This window comes from Zea mays, chromosome 6 (genome assembly GCF_902167145.1).
Source record: "Zea mays cultivar B73 chromosome 6, Zm-B73-REFERENCE-NAM-5.0, whole genome shotgun sequence".
Lineage (NCBI taxonomy): Eukaryota > Viridiplantae > Streptophyta > Magnoliopsida > Poales > Poaceae > Zea > Zea mays.
The window spans coordinates 68,156,640-68,175,595 of NC_050101.1; the positions used below are offsets into that span (position 1 = coordinate 68,156,640).

Here is an 18,956-nt window from a genome sequence, read left to right on the forward strand (position 1 = left end):
AGTCAGCTTGGGCTGGACCTTAACCTGGACCTCACGAGAACCCGCGGCTCCCGCCATGGCCGGCTCGGATCCTCTCGCGCATCCAGGTCACCTGCCTCCACGCCTGCCCGGCAGCCGCGTCCTCCACGCGTGCTCCAAGTCAAAATAGGTGATGGAGAGCATTCTTCCAGTAATTCATTTGGGCCTTAAAATAGCCTGTCGTTTTGGGCCACAAGGCTGGAAGCAATCCCTTACTAAGGGCCCACGTTGGCCCGCCCGGCCCGGAGGCCTGGTGCACGGCCACGGCGACCCCAGTCAGTGTGAGATCCGAAAGACCGGCCGCCGCCGCCCACCGGGTCATCGCCATTCGCCACAAAGCCATTTGAACCCCCCACGTCTCCTCGCCTCGTTCCCCATTTGCTGCGTCTCCTTGCCCGCGCCGCCGCTCGCCGTTTGCCCCTCGTCTCCGCACCGCGCGCTGTTGGTAATTCCTCCGCCCCCTGCTCCCATTGGTTTCCGCCGGTTCGCTCCCCTCACCAGGCATCGGGGGTCTTCTCTGATCTAATCTCTGGTAGCTGCGGACGACGACTCATGTGTCGGGTATTGCCCTCTTGGGGCCGTGGGAATCAGACGACTAGATCTGTGCGGATCCGACCGATTGGGGCGCGGCGCGGGCATCCGGAACTTCACCTCGCGTGCTTACGCTGACGGCGGCGGCCCTCTGTATTTTACTGGGTTGGAGATCCGTCCATCCCAACTTGAGTCGATTTATGTCTGATTTCTTTTGTTGCTCGTGTAGGCGAACGGACGGAAATTTGGGTGGGGAGAAATTTTCGCTTTTTAATGGTCTTAGCTATATAGATATGGATGTTTGTCGTGGTTTGAATTGCACCGTACACATTACACATGACACTGTCACTGTAATTCTGGTGAGAGAGATTCGTATTGACGCATGTTTTTGAAGAAAGATTGTGGATGTAATGTTAATGTGGGATGGAGGTCACTTCAAGTATGGCGAGATTCATATTAACACTGTCACTTTTAAGCCCAGTGACTTTCTTATTTACACTTTCATTGAAGCTTTTATGTTAATCATTCATGGTTTGAAATGTTCCCATGCATATGCCGCTGTTACTGTAAGACTAATAGTAACACTTGTTTCATGAAGATGGATACTGGATATAATATACTGGTAACATAACCTGCTACGGATTCGGGGTTCACTCGTTTGTTGCTGGAAAAAAACTGTTTGTCTTTCTGCTAACAATGAAATGTTATAGCTTCCCCGGGCTTTTGTGTTGGCGATTTATCTGTTGCTAGGCTATATGTTCTGTTTATTTGTGTTATTTGTGAGGAACAGTCTATAGGTTTGCCTTGTCTACAATGCATCTGCATATGTTAGTCATTTATTCATGATTCCATTATTTATCAGACCTGATAGTCTGTACTTCAGTCCATCCTTGTGCAGCAAAAATGACGGCTGGCTACATTGTTGGCTCACTGGTCGGATCCTTTGCCATTGCATACCTGTGTGACACATTTATCTCTGACAAGAAGGCATTTGGAGGTTAGTGTCATCCTCAATAGATTTATGTTTGATATCTGTGCTTCAACCCTGTAGATTTGGATTTGATCTGGATCAGCCTTTGCGGGCACATAGGTAGCACCCCCAAGACTGTTTCTGAGAAGGAGTGGTGGCAAGCCACAGACACCAAGTTCCAGGCCTGGCCTCGCACTGCTGGGCCACCGGTTGTCATGAACCCCATCAGCCGCCAGAACTTCATCGTCAAGTCCACTGAGTAGGTTTGGGCTGGAGAAGCTGGTTCTGCGACTTGGTGCCGCCATGAAGCCAGAGTTCCTTTTCTAAGGTCTTAATCAATTGTAATAAAACGAAATACAGTCAGGATTTTTTTGTGATTTTTACTTGATCTGTGAGCGAACACTGGGTCTTTCACCTTGTCATCCAATGGGTTCTGCTCCTTGGTGAAATCTCCCACCAGCCAGTAAAGAACTGGGTTGTTTTCATAATATATGCTTTTGCTACGCAGCCTCTGCTGTTGTAAGGAATTGCATTGTTATCTTATATCACTGTATGGTGATGTTTAACTAGTTTGTTGATGTGCCGCTTGTGGTTGTGGTTTCCTGTAGGCTGTTATGCCAATCTAACTCTTGGCTCATTTAGTACTATACTGGTCAAATTCTTATGAATCAAAACACCGGTCATCTCTGAGAGCCAGCTCAACTGAAGGCTTAAACTCAGGCGCACTTTATGGTAGATTCAGCAACAGATTATCATGGAACTCGGGAGGGGCCTTCGTCCTTGGGCGCCGAGCCCTCCGGTTGATTTGGTGATCAGAGATCACGGGAGGATGGGATGGAAGGGAATTAAGGGGGAAATTAGTTCATTTCTCTCTCAGGCCTTGTTCGTTTGTATCAGATTGGTGGGTCGGAATGATTCATAGCCGGATTGCTTCTCTAATTTATATAAACTTTGATTAGGTTGAACGATTCCAGGTGCAATCCGACACAAACGAACAAGGCCTCAATCTCTTCCAATCTCCTTATCATCAAATCAATCTGTAGTGTCTTGTCTTCCCTTGGCAACTCCATGGGTAACGATGGGATGATCAGCCATTGTCCCAACAATGCGACCGTTCAAGCTGTTTTCCTTGTCGCAACAATGCGACCGTTCAAGCTGTTTTCCTTGATAGACTTTGTATCTTTTCTAAAGCCTTCTCTAAGAATTAAAGTGGTATCAAAGGGCTAAAACGAAAAACCTTATGCAAGGGGACACTAATATGAGGTACTTTCATTTTGGTTGCTAGTAGAAAGTATAGAAAGTCTAGAATTTTCCAGTTAAAGGATAGAGACCAAATAATCAAAGGGGAAAGCTGCCCTGACAAAGCATATTACCACGTATTATAGGGACCTGTTTGGGCCGCTCGAGGAAAATTATGTTACTCCAGACGAAACTCCACGGCTATCTTTCACATTGCTATCTTTCAGATGAATCATAACAAAGCTCCACGGCTGGATAGTTCCCCAGTTGAATTTTATCAAACCTTTTGGTCTATATTAAAAGATGATTTCATGGCTTTGTTTGTGAGTTTCTATAAGGGTGATCTTTCTCTTTATAGTTTAAATTTTGGGACAATTATTTTGTTGCCAAAATCAAAATATGTTGAGTCGATTAAATAGTTCGTGTTATTTGTTTACCGAATGTAAGTTTCAAGATATTTACTAAAGTACTCACAAATAGATATCCAAAGTGGCAGATAATTCTATTGGACCGTTTCAGTCGACATTTATTCCTGGACGGAATATTTTGGAGGAGGTAGTAGTGTTACACAAAACAATCCATGAGTTGCATAGAAAAACACTAAGTGGGATCATTCTTAAGATAAATTTTGAAAAGGCCTATGACAAAGTGAAATGGTCGTTTATGCAACAAACACTACGGATGAAAGGTTTCTCTAGTAAGTGGTGCTCTTGGATAAATTCGGTGATGATTGGTGGCCATGTGGGGATAAAAGTTAACAATCAGGTGGGGGATAACTTCTAGACAAAAAAAGGTTTGCGTTAAGGAGATCCCCTATTTCTTATTCTCTTCAATATTAAACCGAGCGAAAAATGATGGCCAAGTTGATGCGTGTTATCTATTTTAAAATATGTGGATGACACTTTGATATGCATGGACCATGATTTGGCTAAAGCAGAAAACATTAAACATCTCTTACTGGCTTTTGAGAAAGTGTCTGGCCTAAGGATTGACTATCACAAAAGTGAATTATTCTGTTTTGGCCAAACCAGAGATGAAGAGTCTCAATACATTAATATGTTTGGGTGCAAAGGTGGGGAATATCCTTTCAGATATCTAGGGATCCCTATGCACTTTAGGAAGCTTAGAAATAGCGATTGGAAAATCATTGAATATAAGTTTGAGAATAAGTTTAGTAGCTAGAAAGGAAAACTTATGTCGGTAGGTGGTCGACTGGTGTTAATAAATTCTGTCCTTTCGAGCTTGGCTATGTTTATACTGTCCTTTTTCGAAGTCCCTAGGGGCGTTTGGGAGAGAATAGTTTACTTTGAATCTAGGTTCTTCTAGTAAGGAGAAGATCATAAAAAGGAAATATAGGCTAGCTAAATGGGACATCCTGTGCCAGCCAAAGGAGCTTGGGGTTTAGGGATCTAAAATATAGACATGCAGAACAAGTGTTTGCTAAGCAAGTGGCTTTTCAAGATGATTGATGAGGATGTCACGTGGCAAAATATTTTGAGGAAAAAAATACTTAAAGAAACATACTCTATCTAAAGTTCGCATAAGCCTCGTGACTCGTCACTTTTGGTCCAGACTCATGAAAGTTAAGGATGTCTTCTTCAGCCTTGGTATTTTTACCCTTAAAAATGGTGAACAAATTAGGTTTTCGGAAGATAAATGGTTAGGTAACCAATCCCTCATGGTTCAATACCCATCCTTATACCAAATTGTTTGGCAGAAAAGTGGCACGATTGCCAAGGTCTTTAGTTTAGTTCGGCTTAATGTATCTTTCCGTAGAGCTTTAGTGGGTCATAACATGGTTTTATGGCATAACCTTATTTTAGTTGTAATCTAACTTCTTCGAGACATTTTCTGTTCAATCGATGTATAGGACTCTGATCAACAATGGTTATGTCTTCCATCACAAAGTTCTTTGGAAATTAAAATTGCCTTTGAAGATTAAAATTTCCGTTTGGTCCTTACTCAAAGGAGTGATACTTACTAAAGATAATTTAGCAAGACGGAATTGGCAGGGCAATAAAAAAATATGTGCTTTGTGATAGAGATGAAACGATTCAACATTTATTTTTTTTCAATGTCACTATGCCAACCATTTGTGGTGACTTTTGTGCTGGTGTTTTGGTTTGTGACCACCTCAGTCAATCCATCATGTTTTCGAGAATTGGTTGTTGGGCATCGATTCAAAAACTAGAAAGCTTATTATTACATGTGTTTCTCTTATGTGTTGGGCTATCTAGATAAGTAGGAATGATTTGGTTTTTGATAACGCCCAATGCTAACTTCATTACAAGTGCTCTTCAGGGGAACATATTGGCTTACGTCATGTGATTTGTGCATCCGCTATTAATAATCCAACTTGTGCCCTGGATGCATAAACCTGCAATATAATTTAAGCTTGGGATTTAGGTACCCAAAACTTGTTGGGGTCCTATAAGGTTAGTCACATAAGATTTTGGAATCCAAATGCAAGTTTTGCCTCCCTTGTATCTAGGCCCCACATTTTTAGCAACAACTTTATCATTTTTACAATGTAGCACATATGAAGCATCATAGGTACAATAAAACAAAGTTGGGCCATTATATGCATTCATATACGCATGAGAAACAACATGATAAACACGACGCCTAGATCTACTTCTACCATGAACATATGAAGAGCTAGATGATGCAATCGTGCCATGAGAATCAGAGGCAACATCATGACACACATGTAAAACAACACGATCATAATAAACATCATGATGAGCAACATGATAAACATTAGAAGCATTCTTAACATGAGCATACAAATAAGCATGGTTTTTCTTGTCATGAAAAGAATTTGAACTACTAGCCAAGGGCGCCTTCCCTTTCTCCTTAATTATGTTGGAGGCCCTTTGGCTCTTTAAGTCCTTGGTTCCCCTTTGGAAACCAAGTCAATCCTTAATGGAGGGATGTTTACCAATGGTGTAGCATCCCGGGCAAACTTTATCTTTTCACATTCATTTTTGCAAATTTTTAGTTGAGCATGAAGATTAGCAATTTCATTATTCAACTTAGAAATAGTAGAGGTACGATCATCGCAAGCATCAATATCAAAATATTTGCATCTATTGCAAATAGAAATATGCTCCAATGATGAACTAGCAACATTTAAATTTTTTATTCTAGCATTTAAATCAACATTTAAACTCTTAAGGCTAGAAATAGAATCAAGACAAGAGGACAATTCAGAAGCAAGTGTTTCATTTTTCTTAATTGCTAACGCAAGAGATTTTTCAGCATTAATACATTTATCATGTTCTTCATAAAGATATCTTCTTGTTTTTCTAACAATTTATCTTTCTCATTAATGGTATCAATTAATCCATTAATTTTGTCAACTTTGGATCTATCTAAGCCTTTAAAGAGATCGATGTAATCTAACTCATCATCGGAATCCTCATCGCTAGAAGAAGTGTACTTAGGAGTATCTTCTGTACGTACATTCTTCTCCTTAGCCATGGGATTTGTTGAAGGTGGAGGCAGCAAGTCCCTCATCGCTGGAGTCGGATGTAGAGCAGTTTGAGTCCCATTTCTGCTAATATGCGCCTCGCCCTTCGCCTTCCTGTAGTTCTTCTTATTTTCCTTATTCTCTTTCTTTTCTTGTTCCTAGTCATTGTCATGCAATAAAATGACTAGACTTACCACATTTAAAGTATTAACGCTTTCCCTGTGAAGTTGTGTATCGGAGGGATCGACAAACTGCATAGCCCCTGAGCCCCCAAGTTTGGCAGAGGGTATGAGAAGGTCGTTGATGAAGACACTTGGAGGGGTGTCTTCATGTGAGGCCGTCAGCTTGGCCATAGTGTCGATGGCCTGATTGTCGCGTCTTAGTCTTAGGACGTGACAGAGCTCAAGACCATGGAACTTTTCCTCGAGCTTGCATATCTTGTTACAGTAGGCCTCCATCATCTCGTTATGATAGGATGCCACCTTCATGACTTAGTCTTCCATAAGCTTTGAGTTCCCCAAGACGTAGAGCCTGCGCACACCTAGGTCGGCGACGATGCGGAGCCCGTTTATCAAGCCTTTGTACTCCGCCACATTGTTAGTTGCCTTGAAGCGGAGGCGAATGGCGTACTGAAGCATTGACACCTCAGGGGAGATCAATACGACCCTAGATCCCCCTCTCGATTCCATGAACGAACCATCAAAATACATTGTCCAGTATTTCTATTTGGTCAGAGCCAGTACGGATTGCACTTCTGTCCACTCCGCCATGAAGTCGGCGAGTACCTGGGACTTGATGGCCATCCGTGGCACATAGTCAATCTCAAAACCCAAGAGCTCTATCGTCCACTTGGTTATCCTTCCATAAACATCCTTGTTGTGAACCACCTCCTCGAGCGGTGTGGAGGTAACCACCGAGATGTGGTGGCCCTGAAAGTAATGGAGTAGCTTCCTCTTAGCGACGAGGATGGCGTAGAGGAGTTTTTGGATTTGTGGTACCACACCTTGGTGTCGGATAGTACCTCATTGATGAAGTTGACGGGCCTTTATTTGCACCTTGATGGCGTGGCTAGGCTCTTCATGCTCCGCGACGATTACTGTGCTGACCACTTGAGTGGTTGCGACGATGTGGAGCGGCAAGGGTTCGCCAAGGGTCGAAGGTACAAGAACCGAAGCAGTCGTTAGGGAGGCCTTGAGTTGGTCAAATGCCCCATGCGCCTCGTCCGTCCACTGGAAGCAGTCAATTTCCTTGAGGAGCTTGTAAAGTGGCATGCCCCGCTCGCCGAGGCACGAAATGAAACTGCTCAAGGATGCCAAACATCTCATCAGCCTGTGGACACCCTTGACATCTTTGATAGGGCCCATCCTGGTGATAGCGGTAATCTTCCCTGGGTTGACCTCGATGCCACGCTCGGAGACAATGAATCCAAGAAAGTATTTTTCGTGATATGTTGGTCGGTTCTGAATGATCTTCATATATACAAACAGTCATTATGATCTATGAAACATAACCATTGTTTGCGATATGATGACATCTACCATAAATCACATAGTTTGAACTAAAAATATTACTACCACAGGGAGATGAAGAGGTAAAAATGCCATTAGAGATACTATTTTCGTAGTTAAACGGGGTAATAAACTGAACTAAAGAATAGGAGGTTATCTAGACAAACAAGAAACTTCGAGACAGATAATTTGGATTTTTTTTCTTAAAAAATTTAAGGTTAAAATTTATAATTAAATTTGAAGCAGAACCTAAAATCATTGTTTCAAAATTCTGGGCCTGTGTATCTGAAAATTTTGGAGAACACTTCAGTGGGCATCTCTAAATTTGGTGTTTATCCTGCTTTCAAGTGGATTTGGAAGCCTTTTCGTCTTATAGCTAAAACATAAGATCACTCTTTTTTTCTTGTGTTAAGAACTTAAGATAAGAATTTAAGATCACTCTTTTGTGATTGTCTCTCCAACAACATTGCAGGCAAGCTCAACTGCCTTAAACTCTGTTCATTCTCTTTTGGTTCATCGAACTTATCCACAAACCTGAATGTATACTTCAGCTGGACCAGATCACCTTCGCTAGACTTGGTGATGGTCTCCTTCGGCATTTCCCAGCTTTCTACAAGCGGCCATACTCTGAATGCTATATGCTCTTGAATTAAATCTCTTGTACCAATGAAGGAGCATACTGTACTGAAGGCCTTTTGACACGCTTCGGCGGCATCATCAATTTCAACCTTCGGCTTTCGGAGGCTGAAGCGGGACCAGATGGGGCGCATAATGATTTCCTTAATATCTTCCCTTGCTTTCAGATCATTTTTCACATAAAACCACTCTTCCATCCAAGCTCCGGGCCATCTCTTCCGAAATGTTGGTACTGGGTGGCTTGCGTTGGAACGGGCGATAAATCCATAACAACCGAAGTTGTTGTGGTATTGTTCTTTACCCATGGCCTTCGTCTCATATAGCAATTCATGCATATTACAGAAGCAATTTGCGCTTGGTTCTAACCCCTGGCTCCTTACTGCCCAGACAAAAATCCCCATCCTTATTATGGCTTCGGGGGTGATCTAATGAAGAAAGATTTGGAACGTCTTCAGCACTTCAACTACAAACTTACTCAAAGGGAACCAAAGTCCAGCCTTGAAGAAGCTTCGGTAGATCACAACTTCATTTTCTTCAGGGGCAGGGACGTTGTTGTCTCCGCCAGCTCTCACAATAGACATATCTCGGAAATACCTTCCTCTCATGTTCTCAAGATGACTTTGTTTGATGGTTGATTTTCCGAAGATTGAATGACTTGGCCTCTAGGGCCGATCCTCAGAATCTTTGTCCCCACTTTCTACATCATAGCTATCGCTGTCACCAGTATCTTCAGACAAGCCCTCCAGTATCTCCTTAGTAATCTTCTCTGTATTTGTTTTTGCCATTGACTCAATAAATCCAGCAATATAAGGATTCACAGTCTTCTTATCCTCAAAAAGCTTCTCTTCTTCAGTCAGCTTCGTCTCAGCAGCAACCTTCTTGTCTTGAGACATTTCTTTTTCATAAATGACGAAAATGCGTCTTTTTAACCGAAGCTCAGAGAGCTTGAAAAACTAGCAAGCGTTAGTGAGCAAGAGCTATGGAATTGAGAAAATAAAGCAAATAGCGCAAGCAGCGTATCAAATGTAGCTGGTGTGAGTTCTTATTTATACGCTCAGCACGCTCCAAATTGGGGGGGGCCCGTCCGTCATTGACTGTTGCTATTCTAGCAAAGGGAAGATGTTTTTTCGGACCTTCGGCTTAAGGCCTTCGTCCATGTCGCAGTCTGAATTCGTTATCTTAAACAAATTAATACTAAGAGGGGCTACTGTTGGGGGCCTTCTGTTGGGGGCCTTCGTCCTCCGAAGGTCCTCAAAAACGTGATTTAACAATGTCTTCCAAGTGTGACATATGAACATGTACCTTCGAACTCGGGTTAAAAGCATATACGATGTAAAAAAGCATGATCGTGACGAAGGCTGGAGTTGCTCCGAAGCTACGCGCAAGGGAGCTTCGGCTAAATAGCGGAAAAAGGAACCAACTTAAAGGGGAAAAGGCTATCTAGTCCTCATAGAGTTGTCCATAAGTCAATAGTAAATGTAAAGGACATGAATGTAATTTCTCACAGGCTGCGTCCTGTGCCTATAAATAGATGAACAGTACTCCCGTACTGTTCACGCTGATTTGTACTCGCTCGTGCATTACTCTTGTACTATCTCCTTCTGTCAAGCCGAAGGTACAAATGTAATTCTATATTACTTCAGTTTATTCAAGATAATATAATAGAAGATGGGTTAATAATGTTTCATAACCATTCACATTGTTTTCTATGTCTTACACACTTCTTCTTCCATTAATGTATATTGAGATCATGAAGGTATGTCCTTCATGACCTTCGTCTGAAGATCATTATATCCTGAGGGGAATAATGCTTCGAAGGACGAAGGGCCTTAACCTATAACATTTTTGTGTTGCCTTGTTCTTAACTCATAGCATTTGAGAACAAGTCTCCAACAGGGGGTGAATTGGGCTTTTCTAAAAATCAACAATAATTAAACCCTAAGCAAGAGCCCAACTTCACCCAACAACTAGCAATAAGAGAATACTACTAGAAATACAACAATATTAAGACATTGATTCAACTACTTGCTAAACAAATAAACAAGGTAAAATTCTTGAATTAAATGCGGAATGTAAAGCAAGGTTTAGAAGACTCCTCCAATTTTTTTCGAGGTATCAAAGAGTCGGCACTCTTCCCTAGTCCTTGTTGGAGCACCCGCGCAAGGGTATCGCTCCCCCTTGGTCCTCGCAAGAACCAAGTGCTCACTATGAGATGATCCTTTGCCACTCCGGCGCGGTGGATCCCTCACGACCGCTTACAATCTTGAGCCGGGTCACCAACAAGTCCTCCAAGGTAATCACCGTGCTCCCAACGCCACCAAGCCATCTAGGTGATGTCGATCACCAAGAGTAACAAGTCGTAGACTTTCACTTGACCAAGAGAAATCTAATGCATGCGGTGTGTGCTCTAGGTGGCTCTTACTTGCACTAATGAGGTCCTAATGCGGGATTAAGATTTTTTAATCACCTCACTATGCTTTGTGGTGCTTGCAATGCTCTAGCAATGTATGTGTGTTAATGCGGGCAACAAGACATTCAATATGGTGGGCGGAGGGGGTATACATAGCCCCACTCACCAAACTAGCCGTTACTAGGGCTTCCTGCATATGGGTGCACCGGACAGTCCGGTGTGCCACCGGTGCGCCAACGGTCACTTCAAACAGCTAGTTCTGACAGCTAGCCGTTGGGCTGATGGCACATCGGACTGTGAACAGTGATCGTCCGGTGCACATCGAACAGTCCGGTGTGCCGGTTAAAATTCCAATTCGCAACTCGTTGCTCTCGGGTTTCTGTGGGGGGAGAAGCTCTTCCCCGGGCCAGACTGGCCCCCCTGTTAGAGGGCACACTGGACAGTCTGGTGCCCCTAAGACAGAAACCCTGATTCTTATTTCCTTGTGATTTTCAAATATGTTTTCGTTCAAACTCGTGAGTGTGTTATAGAGTGACACTAGCACTAGATGTGAGTGTGAATATGCACCAACACTACACTAGAACTCTCTTGGTCAAACTACTCATCGTGAACCCCTCTTTATAGTACAATTAAAATAAAATAGAAGAACTAACTCTATACCGAGTGTCCACAACTCCTTTGACACTCGGAATACGAAGACCTTCATCTTTTGATTTGTCATTTCAGCCGTCGCTTCAAGTTCTCATCTCGGGGATTGTTTTCACCGTTGTAGTACAACTCTGTGTAATGCAACCTAACTTACCATTGTCTCTGCAAAACACACGTTAGTCACATGTAATATTACGTTGTCATTAATCACTAAAACCAACCAGGGGCCTAGATGATTTCAATCTCGTTATGATAGGATGCCACCTTCATGACTTGGTCTTCCATAAGCTTTGAGTTCCCCAAGACGTAGAGCATGCGCACAACTAGGTTGGCGATGATGTGGAGCCCGTTTATCAGGCCTTCTTACTCTGCCACATTGTTAGTTGCCTTGAAGCGGAGGCGAATGGCGTACTGAAGCATTGACACCTCAGGGAGATCAATACGACCCTAGATCCCCCTCTCGACCCCATGAACGAACCATCAAAATACATTGTCCAGTATTTCTATTTGGTCAGGGCCAGTACAGATTGCACTTCTGTCCACTCTGCCACGAAGTCGGTGAGTACCTGGGACTTGATGGCCATCCATGGCACATAGTCGATCTCAAAACCCAAGAGCTCTATCATCCACTTGGTTATCCTTCCATAAACATCCTTGTTGTGAACCACCTCCCCGAGCGGCGCAGAGGTGACCATCGAGATGTGGTGGCCCTGAAAGTAATGGAGTAGCTTCCTCTTAGCAATGAGGATGACATAGAGGAGTTTTTGGATCTGTGATACCACACCTTGGTGTCGGATAGTACCTCATTGATGAAGTTGACGGGCCTTTATTTGCACCTTGATGGCATGGCGAGGCTCTTCATGCTCCACGACGATTACTGTGCTGACCACTTGAGTGGTTGCGGCGATGTGGAGCAGCAAGGGTTCGCCAAGGGTCAGAGGTACGAGAACCGAAGCAGTCGTTAGGGAGGCCTTGAGTTGGTCAAATGCCCCATGCGCCTCGTCCGTCCACTAGAAGCAGTCAATTTTCTTGAGGAGCTTGTAAAGTGGCATGCCCCGCTCGCCGAGGCACGAAATGAAACTGCTCAAGGATGCCAAACATCCCATCAGCCTGTGGACACCCTTGACATCTTTGATAGGGCCCATCCTGGTGATAGCGGTAATCTTCTCTGGGTTGACCTCGATGCCACACTCGAAGACAATGAATCCAAGAAAGTATTTTCCGTGATATGCTGGTCGGTTCTGAATGATCTTCATATATACAAACAGTCCTTATGATCTATGAAACATAACCATTGTTTGCGATATGATGACATCTACCATAAATCACATAGTTTCAACTAAAAATATTACTATCACAGGGAGATGAAGAGGTAAAAATGCCATTAGAGATACTATTTTCGTAGTTAAACGGGGTAATAAACTGAACTAAAAGAATAGGAGGTTATCTAGACAAACAAGAATCTTCGAGACAAATAACTTGGATTTTTTTTCTTAAAAAATTTAAGGTTAAAATTTATAATTAAATTTGAAGCAGAACCTGAAATCATTGTTTCAAAATTCTGGGCCTGTGTAACTGAAAATTTTGGAGAACACTTCAGTTTTTTTGAATTTTGAGTAAATTATTAAACCGTAAAGATTAATTATTTTAATCATCATAAAAATTCATTTAATATCAAAATCTCTGTGTTGAAAACCAAATTGAGTGGACGGTCCGGCCTCGAGGTCGGATGGTCCGCGGTCCGGACGGTCCGCGCTAGGAGCGCGGACGGTCCGCGCGTGCGCCGAGTCAGTTAGGGTTCCTAGTTTCTCGCGGGATTTGTTACCTAAAACCGCGGGATTAACTCGGGAAACAGTTTGAAGCGGATCCAGACCTCCCCCTTTATATAGATGAAGGGCTACGGCCGATTGAACCCCCAACAATCAATCAAATCAAGTCTATTTCTCGTTTTACCTTATGCATTAGGAATAGCTCTAGTTTAGTTCTAGTTTAGTATTTCAATCCCCAAATTCTCCGCTTCTCTTCGACTCTACGTTGATTAGAGGAGTCTAGGTCGGCCTGCTGAGCCTAGACACACCTAAGATCTCTCCTCCCCGACGGGGTCCCTCCCGGGAGCGAGATCTAGGCGCCGCCGCCGACCTTCGCCACCCCTGCGCACGCGCGGACCGTCCGACCTGTAGGCGCGGACCGTCCGGTCGTTAGGCAGGGAACCCAAGCCCATGTACCAGGTCGCGGGCCGTCCGGCCCCTGGCCGCGGACCGTCCGCGCCTCTGTAGAGGGCACCGCCGCCGGTTCTTGTTATAGTGATTGGCGCTCGAAAAGGTGTCAACATACTTTTGGTGACTCCGCTGGGGAGTAGGTTTCTAGATCTGCTAAAAATCGGCCCATAGATGGCCAGTTCTAAGGACCACACCAAGATCTCCACCACCAACATCATCAAGCCGGCCATGGAAGCGCTCTCGGCTGATGATCAAAGACCCTTGAGGACCTCATAATGCGCGATGAGAAGGAGGTGATGCGACAATGGAACGAACAACGTGACAAGGATGAGGCGGAATTGCTGCATAAACTCTCCGAACGACGCAAGGAGGCAGCAGAAAAGTATTTGTCACACTTCATGGTGGATCGCCACCAGAAGATCATCCGTCAAGGGGAGATCGATATGAAATCTCTCCTACCTCCACTTCAGGGTCCTGCTGTAAGTACTCCAGATCTATCTCTTACGACTTTCATGGATCAACGAGGAGATCAATTAAAGCAATACGCAGATGAATCTATTAAAATGCATTTACGTTCATACGAGAAATCAACGGCTCCTAGTTTTCCATCGCGTGAGTCTAATACAGAGCCACCTGCGCCAAGTGCATCGACTACAAATGGGTCACCCTTGACCCAACCATCATATGGTATGCCGATGCACGCTTTCGTGTCACCATCACAGCCGCCGCCATTAGGCACGCGACAAGTACTGGACGCGGCCGGACCGTTCGAGCATCATCTCAGACAGTCCGGTTATACCGCGGACCGTCCGGCGTATTTTGCCGGACCGTCCGACTCGACGCAGGCCCGCACACAAAACGCTCAGGTCGCACCGTGCATGGTCGGACCATCCGGGTACAACCCCGAACAATTCGGCCCCGGACCGTCCGGTACATTACGCCGGACTATCTAGATATGTCGCGGACCGTCCGGTACCTTATGTCGGACCGTCCGGATATGTTGCGGATCGTCCGCTATCTTACGTCGGTCCGTCCGGATATGGCATGAACCGACCGGTGTATTACGCTGGACCGTCCGACTCTACACGAGTCCACGCGCAGACCGCCCAAGTCGCGCCATATATGACCGAATCATCCGGGTACAACCCTGGACCATTCGGCCTGATCGCAAACCGTCCATCCCTTTACTACGGATGGTCCGGGTACGAGACTACCCAGGCAACACCATATACAGCCGGACAGTCCGGACACACCTTCGGACTGTTTGGCCCAGTTACGGACCATCCGACCCCTTACGCCGGACCGTCCAGGTATGCGTACGCAGAACCAAGAGCTGCAAAACCGTTCCCACACTCATCGCAGCAACAATATGGTGCCCCACCAACAACACATTATAACCATGCCATGCCACCTCATGGACACATGGCTGAATACTGTTCGGCCACTAGAGAGCCTGAGAGGTATAGGGCAGGAGCTGGTGACATTAATAGGACATCTAACACACACCTCAGACATCCCTGGGAGGAAAGCCGACAGAGTGATGTCAGGCAACCTGAGATTTCCACCCACAAACTTAATGGGTGGTCGCCAGACATGGCGGAGAGGATTAGAGATGAGGTAGCCGGAATGTTCAGGGACGAACTCGGTGTTAGTATGTCAAGTACAGGACAATCATATCGGAAGCCTTATAGCCACCGATTCGACACCGTGTCGTATCCACAGGGGACTAGGATACCAGACTTCTCTAAATTTTCTGGTGAAGGTGGGAAAAGCACGCACGAACATATAAGCCAATTCATAGCACACTTGGGAGAATTGGCTGATGGGGAAGCTTACCGCGTTCGTTTATTCTCGTTGTCCCTTACTGATACCGCATTCGCATGGTACGCAGCCTTGCCACCGAATTCTATTAACTCTTGGAAAGAATTAGAGCGGAAATTTCATGAACACTTCTTCTCAGGAGAACATGAGTTAGAATTGGCTGACTTAGCTTCAGTCCGACAGGGGCCTGAAGAATCGGTTAATGACTATATCCGGAGGTTCCGAGACACTAGAAACCGATGCTTTCAGATCCATGTCGCGGAAAAACAGCTAACAGGACTGGCTTTCAATGGGTTGCGACCCTACTTAAAAGAAAAATTAGATGGCACCCAATTCTTTTCGCTAGTGCACTTACACCAGCGGGCTATGACCTGTGAAAGCCGAAGTAAGGAAACATCAAAATCACCTAGCCATAAGATGCATCTAGTGGGATACGATAATTCGAAAGATGAATCCACGGATGTACACACCACCGAACTGGTTTGGCCAGGATAGGCTAAACCTTCCGCATGTTTTGCTTTACAGTCGATTCGAAAGAATCGACAAGAAGAAGTTAAGTTTACTTTTAATGTTGCCAAATGCAATAAAATATTTGACGAGTTACTGAAAAACAGTAACATTAAATTAACTCATGCTATTCCTCCCCCTGATAAATTAAAGAGGCGTGCTTATTATAAGTGGCATAATTATTTTTCTCATGTCACCAATGATTGTAATGTTTTTTGTCGACAGATACAATCGACCATAAATGAGGACCGGTTGGCTTTTCAGGAGATGCAAGTAGACACACAATCATTTCCTGTTAATACAATAGAACTCACATGCAAAAAGGTCTTGGTTCGGCCCGAAATGGCCGATAAAGGCTAAGGCAAGGACATCGTCATTGGCGATCCTCGCATGTCAAATATATCACAAAAGAAGATTGCTCGAAAGGCTCCGGACGAGAAGGCTAAAAAGTTCGAAGGCGCCGGGGGGCAGGCACAATTAATAAGCCAAGCACGATAGTCTGGCCCGAGCATCGCAAATGGTCCGACACCTACGTGCGGACGGTTCGGTGCTCAGACAGACAGTCCGGCTAACTCAGCCGGACAATCCGCATATGGACAAAGGCGTCACCCTCCACACAAAGCAAGGAAAGAGGCGCAAGGGCAAAGCACATATGGTCGGGCCAGGTCGGCTATTGAAAGCTGACCCTACTTTTGATCAGTTGCTCTCCAAGAGTGCTCGCAAGAAGACCGTTCTACGTGATCGGTCAACGAAGAAACCTCGATCACCTTCTAAAATGAAACGGCCAAACAAAATGGCTCGAAAGGCGACACAACAAGCATCGCCTATTCATCCTATGGGACCAGGGTACTTTCCACCCATTTACTTATCGTCGGTATATTATCCTGTTCAAATATGGAATGGTACGACGATGAATCCATGATACATGTATAGTCCCTTTGTCTATCCAGATTGGGGGGCATCTCCATTCTATTCCTTTTGATCCATTGATCGAATGGTCATGGCCGAGAAAGATACAATCCGAAACGACCTTTATACAATGGTGCTTTATTGAATGATCTCCATATTGGAAAGCCGGTGACTTACATCAGGCTTAGTTCATATGCTTTTGGTTCGTCAACCTTCACCAAAAGGCAGGGGCATATATTGAAAACCAAATTGAGCGGATGGTCCGCGCGTGCGCAGAGTCAGTTAGGGTTCCTAGTTTCTCGCGAGATTTATTACCTAAAACCGCGGGATTAACTCGGGAAACAATTTGAAGCGGATCCAGACATCCCCTTTATATAGATGAAGGGCTACGGCCGATTGAACCCCCAACAATCGATCAAATCAAGTCTATTTCTCGTTTTTACCTTATGCATTAGGAGTAGCTCTAGTTTAGTTCTAGTTTAGTATTTCAATCCCCAAATTATCCGCTTCTCTTCGATTCTATGTCGATTAGAGAAGTCTAGGTCGGCCTGCTGAGCCTAGACAACACCTAGGATCTCTCCACCCCGATGGGGTCCCTCCCGGGAGCGAGATCCAGGCGTCGCCGGCGACCTTCGCCGCCCCTGCGCACGCGCGGACCGTCCGACCGTCAGGCGGGGAACCCAAACCCCTGTACCAGGTCACGGACTGTCCGCGCCTCTGCAAAGAGCACCGCCGCCGGTTCTCGTTATAGTGTTTGACGCCCGAAAAGGTGTCAACACTCTGTATAAAAGGCACACTTATTTCTTTAGCTAGTAAACTTATTGTTTTTTATGATGTAAAAGTAGCTCTGCATCGATCACAAGGTTAGACAAAAAAATAGTGCATGGGAGAGGAACTACAGTAACTCTTAAGGATAGGAAAAAGAAAAGAGAAAAAAAAAATCAAAGCTACATGGTTAATAAAAAATCATGTGTCCATATAAGAACCAATTAGGATTCAATGTCTCATAACCATCTCACAACTAAACGGCCAAGTCAATGTTCCACAAATAATTACGGATCCAGCCCATATATTCCTGCTCATATATTTAACAAACGACAAATTATCAGGCTTCAGATACATGCCCTTTAAATTGTTTCAAGGAAATGCCACAAAGAAAATTCAGAAAACAATGCATCCACAGAAATCTTTTTCTCAGAATTGAAAAACATAATAGAAATATCAAGGAAACTGGGTAAAAGTAACCAATTTTTTTTCTCTTGTACACTTTCAACCTCCTTGTTCCAATCTGATGACTAGTAGTCTAGGGGGGAAATCAGACACTTCGCATGACCCTCGTGATACTTATACTAAAGGTGTGTGTGGTTTTTATGGACTAATGTTTAGGCCATATTTGGTTTCTTTAGTCTAGGAACTAAAGTTTAGTTAAGTGATTAAAGTTTAGTGCCTAACATGTTTGATTCTAGGGGTTGAAAATAGTAAGAATATACTAAATGACTCATAAGAAGACTAAAATGACCTTTAATATTCTCCTGCTATTAGTACAATTGAACTAAATGAGGGGTAAATGTGGAATTAATATGGTTTAGTCTCTTTTAGCACATATATGAAGAACTAAAGACTAAATCATTTTAGTCCATATTTTAGTCCTAATGTTTGGTAAAAAAGGGACTAAAAACCAGAGATTAATCTTTAGTCCCTCTAACCAAACACCCCCTTAGTCACTACATTTTATTTTATTTTAGTATCTAAATTACCAAATATAGAGACTAAAACTCTATTTTAGTTTTCGTATTTAGCAATGTATTTAGCAATTTATGAACCAAAATAGATAAAATGAAGGGACTAAATATTTAGCAATTTATGAACCAAACACCCCCTAATTTCAGCTAATTTCAGCTGGCTTGACTGCTAGTCTGGTAGTATGTAGTTGTCATTGCTATTCTTCTGAAATAACTGCAGAATAATAACTGGTACCATCCAGGCAATGGTATTGTGCACCGGCCTTCAATATGTAACCACAAGAAAAATATGTCTTCATTAATGTTGAACTCGCCATCGTGTGAAA

General features: G+C 44.0%; 1 protein-coding gene across 2 annotated transcripts; it reads left to right on the forward strand.

Moving 5' to 3' along the window:
- The first annotated feature begins 220 nt into the window (after positions 1-220).
- LOC100284990 (ATOZI1) lies at positions 221-2,103 on the forward strand. 2 transcript variants are annotated; one of them, XM_008649730.4, is made up of 3 exons: positions 221-463; positions 1,448-1,546; positions 1,640-2,103. In XM_008649730.4, the coding sequence occupies exons 2-3, from the start codon at positions 1,453-1,455 to the stop codon at positions 1,780-1,782; spliced, it is 237 nt and encodes a 78-aa protein (XP_008647952.1). In that variant the 5' UTR covers positions 221-463; positions 1,448-1,452; the 3' UTR covers positions 1,783-2,103. The 2 variants fall into 2 exon arrangements, with proteins under 2 accessions (XP_008647952.1, NP_001151357.1); NM_001157885.1 differs by having other exon boundaries at positions 244-463; positions 1,433-1,546; positions 1,640-2,099.
- The last annotated feature ends 16,853 nt before the right edge of the window (positions 2,104-18,956 follow it).